At 46.6% G+C, this 17356-nt stretch overlaps 1 protein-coding gene across 2 annotated transcripts in view; it reads right to left on the bottom strand.

The window, feature by feature from the left end:
* kctd8 (potassium channel tetramerization domain containing 8) overlaps positions 1-17050 on the bottom strand; it is a 214860-nt gene extending 197810 nt beyond the window's left edge. For both annotated transcript variants that reach the window (XM_033027930.1, XM_033027939.1), the window contains exon 1: positions 15894-17050. In XM_033027930.1, the coding sequence (XP_032883821.1) occupies positions 15894-16701 (808 nt within the window). In that variant the 5' untranslated portion in view covers positions 16702-17050. The remainder of the gene's footprint in view (positions 1-15893) is intronic.
* Between the last annotated feature and the right edge of the window lie 306 nt (positions 17051-17356).

Raw genomic sequence — 17356 nt, forward strand, 5'->3', positions numbered from 1 at the left:
GTTGCCAATGCCAATGCCTTCGGGAGAGCCTGCGGGGGGAGCACTTGCAAGAGGGTTTACTATGCGTAGGCCTATGGGAGAGCCAGCGCTAGAAACACCTGAAGCAGGGATACAGATCAGCCCCACTATGAGGAGGAATTTCCAGGGCAGCAAGATTCGGATGATGAATCATATGAGGACCAAAGCCCTATAACAGAGCCCAGAATACCAGGTCTGGCCCAAATACTCTCCGGTCCCAGAGTGAAAGGGGAACCGTTGGCAGAGGAAATAGCATTGACAATAAATTACTTGCTCTGCCATCAGTTGACTATGGACGAGACTGTCAAAAAATATGAAACCATGCAGAATTGCGCACTGCTAGCAGTCCCAGCAGTAAATAATTCAATATGGGGCTATTTGGGCACTGCAGTACGCGCACAAGAAATGAAATTACAGCGGGTGTTAAGATTACTGGGGTCACGTATTACGGCTTTTGCCAGAGACCTGGATGAAGAACACATGTCTGTATCACAACAGGATGCCTTAGCACTTATGTGTAATGCACACTTTGAAATAAACTGTATTCGTAAAAGTGCTATAAGACCTAACATACATCCTAAGTTTGCAGGGCTCTGTAAACCAACTAATATTCAATTGCCTAACCTGCTTTTTGGAGAAGATCTAGCCAAAAGGGTGAAAGACCTGAATGAAGAAGCGAAAACCGTGGGAATGATAAAACCACCGGTGCTCGGCAGATCTGTTCGAAGGCAATTTCCCTACCGAAGGGCGGTGACTGGGGCTGGTGAAGGAACAAGTCGGTCGTTCCCATATACGCGTTATTGGCGCACTGCTCCTGGGGCACGTGGAGGTTATGGTGTTCCCACTAGGGGCAGGGGACAACATTTGAGCCAACCCTGAGGCATGTGGGGATGGTCCTGGAAGAAACATATTAAGTGTTTCACATATGCAAGAATGGCAAAAAATAACTTCTGATGCATTTATACTGTGCAGTATTATGGGGTTCAGAATTGAATCCTACCCATATTTGGATAGACATTGGGACATAAGGTATGCAGGCTTCTACCTATCTGTATCCCCCAAATCCATTTTTTATCATGAGGCTGCAAGATCTCTGTGCCACGGTTCCTCTGTTGCGTGTTGCTCACAAGCAGCTCTGAGGTGAAGCAGAGCTTGTATACAACTATTCAAAAACTAAACAGTTCCTTGAGCCTGCTGCAACATTCAGATAAGTACAGGTAAGAAAGTGTAGATAGATGGAACTGCAGAAGCTGCAATCTTGAGCAAAACACAAAGTGCTGGAGGACCTCAGCTGGTCAGGCATCATCTGTGGAGGGAATGGACAGGCTCCGTCTTGGGTCAAGACTTCTTCAGATTATTCGGCAAGCTGGTATGCAGGAAGTCACATCGCATGGCAGCAAAGACCAACGTTACAACCTGTCATAATTTATGTTACCTAATGACAATATAATAATAATTGATTAGTGAGGGGGAAAAGATGTAATAGGAACCTGAGGGGTAAAAGTCCCTTGAGCCTGCTGCAACATTCAGATAAGTACAAATAAGAAAGTGGAGATACACAGAACTGCAAGGGTGGTTGATGTATGGAACGAGCAGCCAGAGAAGGTAGTTGAGGCAGGTACTATGTTTAAGAAACATTTAGACAGGGATAGGAGAGGTTCAGAGGGATATGGGCCAAATGCAGGCAAGTGGGACTAGTGTAGATGAGGCATGTTGGCCAGTGTGGGCAAGCTGCGCCGAAGAGCCTGTTTCCATGCTGTAAGATTATATGACTCTATGATAACATAATATAAGATCATTTATATCATTTGATCTACAAATCCAGCAAAGGTGCACTTGAAAGACATTCTTGCCATAGAGGGAGTACAGAGAAGGTTCACCAGACTGATTCCTGGGATGGCAGGACTTTCATACGAAGAAAGACTGGATAGACTCGGCTTGTACTCGCTAGAATTTAGAAGATTGAGGGGGGATCTTATAGAAACTTACAAAATTCTTAAGGGATCAGACAGGCTAGATGCAGGAAGATAGTTCCCGATGTTGGGGAAGTCCAGAACAAGGGGTCACAGTTTAAGGATAAGGGGGAAATCTTTTAGGTCTGAGATGAGAAAATCATTTTTAACATAGAGAGTGGTGAATCTGTGGAATTCTCTGTCACAGAAGGTAGTTGAGGCCAGTTCATTGGCTATATTTAAGAGGGAGTTAGATGTGGCCCTTGTGGCTAAAGGGATCAGGGGGTATGGAGAGAAGGCAGGTACAGGATACTGAGTTGGATGATCAGCCATGATCATATTGAATGGTGGTGCAGGCTCGAAGGGCCGAATGGCCTACTCCTACACCTATTTTCTATGTTTCTATGATTTATTCCTAGAATGGGGAAACATTGAGTAGAACGGGCATGTATTCTCTGGAGTATAAAAGAATAAGAGGTGACCTCAATGAAACATAGATGACTCCGAAAACACTTGACAGAGTTACTTGACAGTTTTACCTTGTGTTTCAACCACTTAGAAGTGAGATGAGGATGAATATTTTTATGTGGTAAATCTTCGGAACTCTTTACCAGAAAGAACTGTGGATTTGTTACTGAATATATTTAAGGCTGAAAGAGAAATACTTTAGTCCCCAGGGTTATGACATCAGGAAGAAAATGGAACTGAAGATCAGATCAGGCGTCATCTTATTGAACAACACAGCTGGTTCTAAAGCCCTTGTGACTTTCTCCTGCTTTTATTTCTCGTGTTCCCCTTTAAATAATGTTAGGTTTTCAACTTGCGTATGTGACCACAATGTTATGTAAGACAACACTGTAGCAATAAACCATTTCCTGAAAGAAAATGCTTGTATTTAAATATGATAAGAAGTCAAGTAGAGAATTTGTGCTCTGTAAAGTTCCAATGTATACGAGATAATTCCACCTTTCCTTGATTATCATTGGTTTTTGCATTTCTTCCATTCGTTTGTCCTACTGTATATCTCTCATTTCCCTTTCTCCAAATTCAGTTTGAAAAAGGGTCTCGACCTAAAATGTCACCTATTCCTCTTCTTCAGATATGCCGCATGATCTGCTGAGCTACTCCAGCATCAGCAGTTCCTCCGTCCCTACGCGTATGAGATAATGACCACTTTTCTGTTATTCGCGACTGGGTGTGGGATAAATGTTGCCCAGAACACAGGGGAGAAAACTAAACAAATTGTCCCAGAATGAAAAAAATAATTGTCCCAAGGCATTGTCGCTGCCATCTAGCCTCAGGACATGTAAACACAAACCAGAAAAATAACTAAGGTAGACAAAAATGCTGGAGAAACCCAGCAAGTGAGGCAGCATATATGGAGCGAAGGAAATAGGCAACGTTTCGAGTCGAAACCCTTCTTCAGTTTTTATCCAGAAAAATAACTGCATGCTAATTTTCTCACCATTATTGAGGTTAGAGTCATAGAGAGTCATAGTCTAGAGTGATGCAGTGTGGAAACAGGCCCTTCTGCCCAACTTGCCCACACCAACATATCCCAGCTACACTAGTCCCACCTGCCTGCACTTGGTCCATATCCCTCCATACCTGTCCTATCCATGTACCTGTCTAACTGTCTCTTAAACGTTGGGATAGTTCCAACCACCTCTGGCAACTTATTCCATACACTCACCAACCTTTGTGTGAAAAGTTACCCCTCAGATTCCTATTAAATCTTTTCACCTTCATCTTGAACCTTTGTCCTCTGGTCCTCTATTCCCCTACTCTGGGCAAGAGATTCTGTGCATCTACCCGATCTATTCCTCTCATGATTTTATACACTGTTCTGCTAACAATTGACAATGATTTATGACAATACCTGCTTTACCCATGTTAATTATTAAAATCAATTTCATTGTAACTGTAATATCACATATCATTGTGGCTTTTCTGATGAGACAGGTGAGACAGTGAAAGATTATATTTCATGAACATGCTATGTCTGGGGAACAGGTGCAAATCTAGCACATGATGGCACTTAAACAAAAAATAAAGTCGGAATTCGAAATCAAGGAACTGGTACAAACATTGTGGGCAAAAAAAATGGTGGGCTGAAGGGCCCTTTCCTGTGCTCTTCTGTTCTATATAACTGCAGATGCTGGTTAATACACAAAAGTGAAGGGCTAGGATAGAGTGGATGTGGAGAGGATGTTTTCACTAATGAGAGAGTATAGGACTAGAGGTTATAGCCTCAGAATTAAAGGAGGGTCCTTTAGAAAGGAGATGAGGAGCAATATCTTTAATCACAAGGTGGTGAACCTGTGAAATATTTGCCACAGAAGGTTGTGAAGGCCAAGTCAATGGATATTTTTTAAGGCAGAGATAGATTGATTCTTGATTGGTACGGGTGTCAGGGGTTATGGGGAGAAGGCAGGATCATTATTTAGGTTAGATTTAACTCTTAGGGCTAAGGGAATCAAGGGATACGGGGAAAAAGCCGGAACATGGTTACTGATTTTAGATTCTGGAGAATATGGAAAGTTGATGTTTCGTGTCAAGACCCTTCTTCAGACTGCCTGTCCATGTTCTCCAGAGTTGCTTCCCGTAATGCTGAGTTACTCCGGTGCTTTGTGTTTTTTTGTCCAAGTGGAATTCACTAAGGAAGACACAAACAATCTCCCAGATGTACTGGAAGACAGAGGATCTAGGGAGACTGAAAGAAATTTGCATTAGGTGAGAAATAGTATTAGGTAGACAGATAGGACTGAACACTGATAAATCCCCTGGGCCTGATGGTCTGCATCCCAGGGTAGTCAAGGAGGTTGCTCTAGAAATCATGAAAGCATTGGTGATCATTTTCCAATGTTCTATAGATTCAGGATCAGTTCCTGTGGATTGGAGGGTAGCTAATGTTATCCCACTTTTCAAAAAATGAGCAAGATAGAAAACGGGGAATTTTTGACGTTAGCCTGACATCGAGGTGGGGAAGATGCTGGAGTCAATTATTAAAGAAGTAATAACAGGGCATTTGGATAGCAGTAAAAGGATTGGTCCAAGTCAGCATGGATTTACTGTATGAAGGGAATATCTTGTTTGGCTAATCTTCTGGAATTTTTTCAGGATGTGACAAGTAAAATGGATGAAGGAGAGACAGTGGATGTAGTTTATTTGGACTTTCAGAAAGCTTTCGGTAAGGTCCGACACAGGAGATCAGTGGGTAAAATTAGAGCACATGGTATTCGGGGTAGGGTATTGGTTGGCAGATGGGAAACAAAGAGTAGGAAATAAACGGGTATCTGTCAGAATGGCAGGCAGTGGTGACTGGAGTGCCACAAGGCTCGTTGCTGGGGCTGCAACTATTTACAACTAGACTAAGTGGGACCCGTTGGGTCTCAGTCACACGGGAAACCTGGTCCCCGAACGCAACCCGTTCTCCCAACGCAATATTCCACCACTCACCCATACCCCTAACTGCGAAGGTGCGGCTCAATTCCCATCATCCCCAGCACTCCCTCCCCCTCCTCTTCACGTGTGGGAGGGGAGGAAGGTGGGGGGGAGGGGAGGAGGGTGGGGGGGAGGGAAGGGGGGTTTGTGGGGGGGAGGTGTGGGGTGGGAGGGGAGGGGGGTGTAGGAGGGTGTGTGTGTAAGGGAGGGGGGTGTGTTGGCAGTGGGGGTGTGGCTATTGGGGGGTTGAGAGGGGGAGGAGTGTGTCGGCAGGGGGTTGTGGGAGGGAGGGGGGTTGTGCGGGTTTGCGGGTGGGGGAGTTGTGAGGGGGCGGGCGGTGTGTGTGGGGGGCTTGTGTGGGGAGGTGTTTGTGGAGGGGTGTGCGGGCGGGGTAGGTGTGTGTGGATGGGTGGGTGGGGTGTGGGGGGCAGGGGTGGTTGAGGGGGGAGGTGTGGGGGACATGGGGGCAGGGGGGTTGAGGGGGGAGGTATGGGGGCGGGTGGGTTGTGGTGGAGGTGAGGCGTGTGGGCGGTGGGGGTAGTGGGGGGGATGGGTGTGTGGGCGGGGGGGTTGTGGGGAGGAAGGGGATGTGTGTGCGGGGGGAGTTGTGGGGGTTTGTGGGCGGGGGGGAGATAGGTGTGTGGGTGGGGGGGTTGTGGGGGTGTGGGGAAGGCTGTGGGGGCATGGGGATTGAGAAGGGGATGAGGGGGCGGGGGATGTGTGAGCGGATGTGTTGGGGGGAGGTTTGTGGGGGAGGAGTGTGTGTGGGGTGATGTTTGTGGGGAGAGAGGGGTTTGTGGGCAGGGGGGGGGGGGGGAGGGGGAGAAAGCTCAGAGAAAAGACGGGGGTAGAGCAATGGGGGACAGGGGAGTATCACGGGGAAGGGGGGCAAGAGCCAGGGAGGGGGACCAGAGGGGAAGGGGCTGGAGCTCGCTTTGCGATGGGGACTCACAGCAGGCGCTGGTCGCTGGTCGTTCTCCTCCACCGGGGTCAGTGTCCCTGCTTTCCGTTTGGCGATATCGGCGACATCTCCAATTCCGCGCAGCTTCCGGTCCCTCTGAAAATTGTGTCCGGTTGGCGGCCTCTGCCGGTCACCTACAGTGTCCCTTAGCTCGAGTAAAGACATGATGGTGCAGGAAGGGGCAGACCGTCCCAGGGAGTGACAGAAGAGTCCAATCCGCGCGGCGCTGGCTGGCAGGAGGGGAGGTCGATCTGAGCGTGCGCGTTTTTTAAGATTTTTAAACCAAGCTAACTTTTAAAATAGACCACTGATCGGAACAAAACGTGTAGGATTCGCAGCACAGGAGAACGGTGAGTGAGCTGGCGATAGATTGTAGCGCTATTGCGTACCGTCTTTGCGCAAATAGAAAAAACGCGCGAATCGGAAGAGCACATGATCAGAGTTTTAGTTTGATTTTGCTGATGGAATTAAAAGTAACACAAACAAATTTGCTGTTGACACAAAGCTGGGTGGTAGCGTGAACTGCGAAGAGGATGCTAGGAGGTTGCAGGGTGACTTGGACAGGTTGAGTGAGTGGGCAGATGCAGTATAATGTAGATAAATGTAAGGTTATTCACTTTGGAGGCAAAAACAAGTGTAAATTGCTCGTTTCTAAGCTTCTCCACAGTCTAGTTTCAGTAAAAACACTGAATCAAGCACATGAAACGACGTTTTATTTTAACAAAAGCGTGTCACAGTACCTATCCCACCGCGGGTTTGATCCTCGTATCTGCCTGATCAAGGCCTCGCTCAGACAGAGACACTCCAGAGGTTTACGCAGTCCCAAGCGCTCTCCCAGAAGATCGATGCTGAACCTCGTGGTAGCGGAGTTTTATATATCCCGGGACCTCGAGGGGACGAACCACATGGAGGTGATCTCTTAATAACCCAATTACAGATATGGATTAATCCCATACATAACAGACATTTCTCTAACCCAATAATACAACAGCTAAATACATTGTATAAGAAAGAAAGCTCTAGAAGGAAGCTAACAAGAACAAACATTGAACATGTGCCCTGAGATTCAAATAATTTTGCCAAGGCTCAACAGTTCGACCAATCATCGATTAACAGAATGACCGTCTTGCAACATTATTTATACTGTTTACAATGCTTTTGCAGCGACCCAATAGGTAAAATGCATTTAAGGTTAGTTTGCAAAACCGCTGTACACGTTATCAATTTAAGAGAAACATGGAGAACCCCTGGACCCCTTACCATCCTGCATATCAGTTTGAGCCTAGACTGGCTGGTGCCATTCAAAGCCTGTAAAGTTCAGGGATCCTCCATTTGCTGACAAGGGTTAAGCAATTCTGACAAGTGCAGGGATCCTCCATTTTATGGTGTCTTTAATATAGCCAATATTAACACAAGGAGAGATTATTATCTCAATGGTGTCAGATTAGGAAAAAGGGAAGTGCAACGATACCCGGGAGTCCTTGTACACCAGTCACTGAAAGTAAACATGCAGGTACAGCAGGCAGTGAAGAAAGCTAATGGCATGTTGGCGTTCACAATGAGAGGATTTGACTACAAGAGTAAAGAGGTCCTTCTGCAGTTGTACAGGGCCCTGGTGAGACCACATCTGGAGTATTGTGTGCAGTTATGGTCTCCTAATTTGAGGCAGTGCAGCATTGGTTCACGGGGTTAATCCCCGGGATGGCGAGACTGTGATATGAGGAAAGATTGGAAAGACTGGGCTTGTATTCACTGGAATTTAGAAGGATGAGAGGCTATCTTCTAGAAATGTATAAAAATGTAAAAGGACTGGACAAGCTAGATGCAGGACAAATGTTTCCAATGTTGGGGGAGTTGTGTATTTGTGGAATTCCCTGCCACAGAAGGCAGTAGAGGCCAATTCACTGGATTAATTTAAAAGAGAGTTAGATACAGCTCTAGGGGCTAGCGGAATCAAGGGATATGGGGAGAAGGCAGGCACGGGTTACTGAATGTGGATGATCAGCCATGATCACAATGATTGCCGGTGCTGGCTCAAAGGGCCAAATGACCTTCTCCTGCACCAATTTTCTATGTTTCAATGTTTCTAACAGATCAGGCAGCATCTGTGGAGGAAAAAGACAGGCAATGATTTGTTAGGCCCCTTCTTCGGACTGATTGGAGTAGGGAGGAGAAAGCTGCAAAGAGAGGTAGGGTTGGGAGAAAGTCTGCCAAGTGGCAGTGGATATAGATGAGGGAGCAAATGGCAAATGGGTGAAATATGTGCTAAAAGATAGTTTAAAAAAAGATGAAAGAGTGTCAGATAAGGAAGGGAGGAGTCAAATGTAAAGCTGGAGTGAGGGATATGGGAATAAAGGGACTGGGGTGATAAAAAGGGGAATGTGGGACTCGAGGATAAGAGATGAATGTACAAAAGAGTAGATGGGGTGGTGGGAGTAAATGGGAGGAATGTATGCACTTCAGTGTAGTTGGTAGTGGGCAGGGCAGGGCAGGGCAGGGCAGGGAAAAAAGTTTAGTTTAGTTTAGAACAGCGCAGAAGCTGGTCCTTTGGCCCGCCAAGTCAGCATCAAGTGAGAGTTAGATTTTGCTCTTAGGGCTAAGGGGAATCAAGGGATATGGGGAGAAAGCCGGAACGGGTTACTGATTTTAGATGATCAGCCATGATCATATTGAATGGCGGTGCTGGCTCAAAGGGGCGGAAATCGCTATCAAAACATGGGGGGGGGGTGGGGGACACACAATATTTTTTGCGCCGCGCGCGCATGTGCACACACATATACACACACACATGGGGTTCCAATCGGCCCGTTCACGGGGCCTTTCATCGCCCGACAAGGCTTCAACATCGGGAGCCTCGATCGCCTCGACGCAGCAATTTGACTGCGGATTGGTGGAAGATCCCACGGACGATTTTAAGCCGCGTTGAGCCGGGTGATGAAAAGCCTCGCAAACGGGCCGATTCAAGCTCCGCTCTATGATCTTTGCTCCACCAGGACGTCTCCCTCCTCCAATCACTGCGCTCTATCCTCAGTCCCAACCCCCTACTTCCGCCTCTGACCGTGCAACTTTAATTAGGCAACACAGCTTTAGCATTTCCAAACCAAAGGCAACACAGCTTTAGCATTTCCAAACGAAAGGCAACACAGCTTTAGCATTTCCAAACCAAAGGCAACACTGCTTTAGCATTTCCAAACTATATTTTCAAACCACATTAAGGGCACTGACAGGTCAGTAAAACCACTCACAGTTTAGTAGACATGTGTTCAGTGTTATTCACAGCTCAGACTGAGAGATGTGATCCTCTTGCTCCCCCATCTTGCAGAGACTGACTGAGGCACTCAACATTTCCGGGTTTTATAGTCCCTCTGGAAGGGGCGTGGCCTTCAGGAGAGAGAATCTCAACATTTGTTAAACAGTAATAACTCTTTTATTTTTAATCGATGGGGAAAATCCTCTTGTCCTTTGCAGTGGAGGGGGGCTCTGAGTAAGATGGCCAAAAATTACAGTCAAAAGTCGCAGCATTTTTTTTCTAAAATCAATATACAGAACAACAGGAAGTGGTCAAGATCAGACTTTTAGTAATATAGATAGATGTCCATTTCCTTCACACCTCCATTCCCTCTTTAGGACTCTCCAGTTCCTCTTTGAACAGAGACCAAACAGTTCCCTTCATCTAACATTCTTCTCCACCTGGCCCCCTCATTCTCTTTTTCACTCTTAACAACTTCTCTTTTGACTCCTCTCACTTTTTTCAAGTCATGTGAAGCCACAGGCATTCATGCCTGTCCTATTTGTTGGTTACACTGAACAGTCCTAGTTCCAAATGAACCCTGGTACCATTCCCCATTTTTTTCACTACTGCACATCAAGGCTGCCTGATGCAGAACTTGTTGATTTTTATCGACTTTAATACTAAACCTCTCTCAAATCCACTTGGACTATCTCTGACCCCACTTTCTCCTTTCTTGATCTCTCTGTCCCCATCACAGAGGCCAGACTATCACTGACACCCACAGATACCTTGACTACACCTCCTCCCACCCTACCTCTTGCAAGGACGCCATTCTTTACTCTCAATTGCTTCAGCTTATTCTCATCTACTTTTACATAGATAATGTTTAGAGGAATGTGGGCCAAATGCGGGTAAATGGGACAAGCTTTGTTGCGGGGCATCTTGAGTTTGGCCAAAGGGCCTGTTTCCGTGCTATAGGGCACTCTGATTCTATAGCTCTTCTAAATCAATCTAAATCAATATTACTTTTGCAAATTACAAACAATAGAGCTGTGTTTAGTGATTCCACCTAAATCTAAAAGCAGGCATCCAACATTAAGATGTTGAGGACACAAAGTTCGAAAGTAACTTTGCAGGTCAGGCAGTATCTCTGGAGAACGCAAGACCCGAAACATCACCTATCTATGTTGTACAGAGATGCTGCCTGACCTGTTGATTTACTCCAGCTGTATCCTTTTGTGCACTATCCAATCTTATGCAGTATCTTGTTTCTACATTAAGATTTTGAGTATAGTTCCTTGATGTTTGCACCAGTTTAAGATGTTGAAGCTGTAATTTACTAATTTTGAATATCTCTTACATGATACATATACACCGGGTCCCTTCCTTCTTTATTGTTTTTTTTATTATGTGTTAAATGTATGTTTTTAGTGTTTTTAGTGTTTTTAGGGGGGGGAGGGGAACTTTTTTACAGTCTCTTACCTTGATGGAGATGCGATTTATTTCCTCTGGGTGTCTGGTTTCCTCCCACATCCTAAACATTTTCAGCTAGGTTGGTAATTGGTCAGGAAGGAACTGCAGATGCTGGTTCACACCAAAAATAGACACAAAATGCTGGAGTAACGGCTTACGTAAGAATGCTGTTCATCGATTACAGCTCAGCATTCAACACCATTATACCATCAAAACTGATCACCAAACTCGGTAACCTGGGCATCGACCCCTCCCTCTGCAACTGGATACTGGACTTTCTAACCAACAGACCCCAGTCTGTTAGGTTAGACAAGCACACCTCTTCAACCCTCACCCTGAACACCGGCGTTCCACAGGGCTGTGTGCTGAGCCCCCTCCTCTACTCCCTCTTCACCTATGACTGCACACCTGTACATGGTACTAACACCATCATCAAGTATGCAGATGATACAACGGTGATTGGCCTCATCAGCAACAACGATGAGTCGGCCTACAGGGAGGAGGTCCAGCACTTAGCAGCATGGTGCGCTGACAACAACCTGGCCCTTAACTCCAAGAAGACCAAGGAGCTCATTGTAGACTTCAGGAAGTCCAGGGGCGGCACGCACACCCCAATCCACATTAACGGGACGGAGGTGGAACGTGTTTCTAGCTTCAGGTTCCTGGGAGTCAACACCTCCGATGACCTCTCTTGGACCCACAATACCTCAACTCTGATCAAGAAGGCTCACCAGCGTCTCTTCTTCCTGAGGAGACTGAAGAAGGTCCATCTGTCTCCTCAGATCCTGGTGAACTTCTACCGCTGCACCATCGAGAGCATCCTTACCAACTGCATCACAGTATGGTATGGCAACTGCTCTGTCTCCGACCGGAAGGCATTGCAGAGGGTGGTGAAAATTGCCCAACGCATCACCGGTTCCTCGCTCCCCTCCATTGAGTCTGTCCAAAGCAAGCGTTGTCTGCGGAGGGCGCTCAGCATCGCCAAGGACTGCTCTCACCCCAACCATGGACTGTTTACCCTCCTACCATCCGGGAGGCGCTACAGGTCTCTCCGTTGCCGAACCAGCAGGTCCAGGAACAGCTTCTTCCCGGCGGCTGTCACTCTACTCAACAACGTACCTCGGTGACTGCCAATCACCCCCCCCCCCCCCCGGACACTTATTATCACTTATTATTATTTATTTAAATCATTTGCTATGTCGCTCTTCCAGGGAGATGCTAAATGCATTTCGTTGTCTCTGTACTGTACACTGACAATGACAATTAAAATTGAATCTGAATCTGAATCTGAATCTGGAGAAACGTCACCCATTCCTTCTAAACCAAGATGCTGCCTGTCCCGCTGAGTTACTCACGACATTTTGTGTCTATTTTAGGTTAATAGGTCATTGTAAATTGCCCGTAGTGTGCAAGTGAGTGGTAGAATTTGATGGGAATTTGGGGAGAATAAAATGGGATTTGTGTGGGATTAGTTGAATATTGGTGTGGATACGGTGGGCTGATGGGCCTGTTTCCATGCTGCATGTCTCTATGACTAGAACTATTCGCATACAGCATTGAATGAAATATAAACATATTTCATTCAGTGCTATTTTAAGTGTGGTTAAATTAATGCATAAAGTTGTGATAGGCTTTTCAACTATTTATACACCAGAGTTTATTTAGCAGTTCTAAATTACATTAATTATAATAAACAAAAGATATTGTGTGGAATTCAGAAGTAGATCTAACATGAAAACCAGGATTACAATAATTACAATTTGAACATGAACAGCTGATAGAATTACTAGCCTGAATGTGCAATACACATTTTAAAAGACATTATAATTTGAAATGGTTGTATGTCATGATCTGTGTGGTGGAATAAATAAAACAAGACAGGTATTTGGTTCCTCCGAAGGGGCCACCAGGAATAATGTTCCAGATAAACAGAACACAAAGTGCTGGAAGGGGTCAGGCTGCATTTGAGGAGGGAATGGACTGAAAACGTTGACGTTCAAGACTCTTTTTCAGACTAAACCTAACATTTAAAAAATCGCAAACAGGAATCATATTTCCTCAACTCGCTGTAGTTACTTCTATTAAAACCAACTTACTTTAAAACAGCTAAAAGTGAAAGACGAAGTAGATTTTGCAAAACTCCTCCAATGTTGAAATAGCTAGATTAATCAAAAAGTAAGGATAAGAATCTGAAGTAGTTCGATCTGTTCTATGCCACATGTCAAAGTGTAAAAGCGTAAAAAAGAAAAAAAACAAAGAGGATGAAGAGGATTTATAATGAGATGTGGATAATAAAGCGAGATGCTTTAACGGTGTAGTTGTGAGGAGGCGAAGAAAGAGTGTGTTGGACAAGCTCTTTGGATGGTAATTCGAGGAGAGAACAAGTGATCCCGTGCAATGCTGACCATATATATAAAATAGAGAAGAACGAGTGAGTGCAATATGGGTCCCTCTACAATCGCTGCATAGATGCACATCTAAAACTGATAAACTCAAACTATGAAAATCGTTGACTTAACTGTTTCTCTCTCCACAAATACCGCTCCTGTTTTTCCCTTCCTCTTTTCATCATCTGCATATTTTTTTTAGTAGCATGTTATCTTAAATTTCTTCCTCGTGCTAATCTAAGCACAGTGTGTGAAACAAAAGTGGCGGGGTCTCTTGTCTCAAACTTCTGGTACTCGCCAGGCCCCACTGAATCTCCAGCCCCTTGTCCTCCAATATGTCAGGTGCAAATGAAAGCGCGGCATGAAAAGGAAGATTGCTGGTTTGGAATTGCACAGAAGTTTGGAAGCGACTTGGCAGCTGCTTATATGATCATCAGCAAGTAATCCAATGCTATTAGGAGCGCATTTATCATATGCGGTTGGTGGGCAGCATTTATAAATCATCCGTGTCGCCTCGTATAAAAAATGAGATTAAGTCCAATAAGAAACTAACACATTAAAATTACGTGACAGTCGCGTTAACCGGCTGGTAGGAAAATGTGTCCAACGAGAGATCCCACGAACCTGCCTGGTATTCCCAGCACTTTGTTTTTTTTAATTAGGGTTCCCCAGTTTGAATGGGATATTCTGGAAAAGATACGCGGTCCATTTGCAATGATCCTTTGATTCCCCGAGATCCCGAGGGTCCGCGCATTGTCCCTGGAGCTTTCACTCAGAGGATCAATTGTGTTCCAACTAACAGAAATTCTCTCTAACCAACACTTCTCTAATCTTCGCTGATTTCCTACAACACTTTGTGTTTTGCAAGAGTTTCCAGCACCTGTAGTTTGTTGTATCCCAGATGTATATCGAAACCCTTTCAAAGATTTACCACCTGCTGATCTTTCTCAGTTTCCTCACTGCCCTGAAAATTCGTATTTAGGAGGAAACAGATCAAATCAGTGGGTTCAGGAGTTCCAAACTGCTCTGGGAAGAGTTGGTTGCTCCAGAGGTAAATCCCGTGCTTCAGGAAGAGAGTGAATACATTGCTTGAAGATGAATTATTTCAGAAATAATTGAGATTCTGCATACAACCGAAATACATCGCGATTATAACATGATTTGTAAACTTGCAAAATGTTTCCTCAACTAGCAAGAGCAATCATAGAAGCAACTACAAGAAACGGCAAATGCTGGTTTACCAAAAAAAACCCCACACTAAGTGGTGGAGTAATGCCCCTGTCCCAAAGGAAACCTGAACGGAAACCTCTGGAGACTTTGCGCCCCACCCAAGGTTTCCATGCGGTTCCCGGAGGTTGCAGGTGGTTGTCGGAGGTTGCAGGTAGGGAGACTGACAAAAACCTCCGGGAACCGCACGGAAACCTTGGGTGGGGCGCAAAGTCTCCAGAGGTTTCCTAAGTGGGACAGGGGCATAACTCAGCGGGTCAGGCAAGATCTCTGAAGAACACGGATAGGTGACCTTTCGGGTCTGGTCGTGTCTGAAGAACGGTCCGGACTCCGTAACTTTGTGTCTTTTTCGATAGTAGATGCAAGTGAGTAGATTCTAGTTGTCGCTCCTGTCTTGCGACCCGCGGCTCCTTTCTGCTACCACCGGGGCTGCACAAATTTCCAAAGAAACTTTCTCACGCCTCGGATAACGAAATATCGTTTAATTCTACAATGAAGTCGCGTTGCCGAGATTGTTTGCCTGAATTATAGAATGAGCTCGAAACCCAAGTGAACGAGAACTGATGCCGATAACTTACACTGTGCCTGGACCACACAAGTGTCGGAAATGTGTTTCGGAGGGCAGTCACGGAGCGTTATAGACAAAATATAAATCGCTGCGCTCCAGCATTAACTTCAACCTGGTGAGGCTGTTGTGTGAGTCGGTCTTGGTGCCCGTTAAATGGATGGGGGAACCTGCAGAAAGTCTGAACCTTTTTCCCAGTCGAAATGCCAAAGACTAGAGGCATAGCTTTAAGGTGAACGTGACAAAGTTTAAAGAAGTCGTGCACAGAGAGTACTTGGAACGGGTTGCCGGGGGCGGTGGTGGAAGCAGATACGATAGTGGCGTTTAAGATGCTTTTAGATACAGAGGGTGGAGGGAGGTGGATTGGATCATATGCAGGCAGAGGAGATTAGTTTCACTTGGCATCATGTGTAGGAAAGAACTGCAGATGCGGGTTTAAATTGAAGGCAGTTTCTCTGGAGAGAACTATGTGACATTTCCGGTCGGGACCCTTCCTCAGACTGAGAGTCAGGGAAGAGGGAAACGAGAGATATGTAAAGGTACATAGAACAAATGGATAAGAGCTATGCAAAATAACACATTAAAACCGGCAATGACGATCAAGTAAAGGTGGAGAAAAAGGGTTGCAACTCACGGAAGAAGATGTACTCGGTGTAGCTGCTCCACATCTTGTCATCTCTGTACTGGTTGATGAAGGTGGCCGTGCCCGTGGAGTTACAGGCCACCATGTGGAATCCCGCCTCGGACAGCCGGTCGAAAGCTTGCTCCAGGTAAGTGAACTTCAGGTAAAACCTGGACGTGTACTTCTCAGGGGGGCGATCGGGGTCCCGGCTCTCGTTCAGGGTGTCCCCGAAAACCTCCTTGGCCAGTGCGATGCGTCCGCACACCATGATTCTGGCCACCCTGCGGAACTTGGCGTCGGCCTGGCTGTCCCGCACCAGGGTGTAGGAGCCCCGGTAGCCGATGGTGATGAAGCCAGTCTTCTTGTCGGACGTCCCGCCCTTGGGCACCATCTCGCTGCCCTGCGAGTTCTCCTCCGCGTCGCTTTGCGCCGCATCCTCGGCCACCGAGCCCTGCTTGACCATAACCTTGGAGGCCAGAACCCTGGTCAGTTCGCCCAGCTGGAAGTGCTCCGCTTCCCTCAGCAGCCTCTCCTTCTCCGGGAAGTGGTCGGGAAGCACCAGCTGCTTGTCCCGCAGATAGTCCAGGATGTACCTGAAGAGGAAACCGTCCCGGTCCAAGAAATACCGGCCCCTGTTGTCCCTGGGAAGCACCTTGACGCTGTTCTTGGAGAAGAGGTGAGCCAGCAGCGAGTCGGACACACTGACCAGTGTGTGGTGCTTGGTCACATACACCTGTCCTCCCACGTTCAGCTCCACCACCTCGGGGAAGGGGGCGGCCAACATCTCGCTGATGGGCAGGATGCTGTCGCGGACAGCCATGGCTCCGACCAACCCTTGGGTCCGGGGACTGACTGAATGTCTGTTGCACCGAGCTCAGCCCGCGGCCACCGCTCTGCGCATCGCTCAGTCGGCGGCACCACCTGAAGGCGCGGGCAGGGCGGGGTAGACTGTGTGCATGTATGTGTATGTGTGTGTGTGTGTATGTGTATGTGTGTGTGTGTGTGTGTGTGTGTGCGCTGGAGAAAAGCCGCCACCAACTCCCGGCAACGTTATACAGGAGTCTGGGGAAGCTCCCTGACGTCACGCCGGCTGCAAGCAACTCCTGGCCAAGACATGGTCTCAGACTCCACAACACCAGCCTCGCCGCTGCTGGGCTCCGCGCTACACACACGGCGCCTGCCCCCACACCATTAACTCTTTACATATTTTCAAACAACTTTCCAAAGGTGCGCCTTTATCACCCTAAGAACTACTTGCGTACCCGACATGGCTCCTCCCAACTTAAAACTACCCCGACCGCTCCTGTTGTGTCGATTGAACAACACGAAAGGGCGCAGTTTTCTTTAATCGCCGGCAGTAATAGAGCAATTTTAGAGCAGAACTCTACGCGTTTACGGCGCCGAGCATCACATTTATAAGATAAACACAAAATGCTGGAGTAACTCAGCGGGACAGGCAGCATCTCTGGAGATAA

Source organism: Amblyraja radiata, chromosome 1 (assembly GCF_010909765.2).
Source record: "Amblyraja radiata isolate CabotCenter1 chromosome 1, sAmbRad1.1.pri, whole genome shotgun sequence".
Taxonomy (NCBI): domain Eukaryota; kingdom Metazoa; phylum Chordata; class Chondrichthyes; order Rajiformes; family Rajidae; genus Amblyraja; species Amblyraja radiata.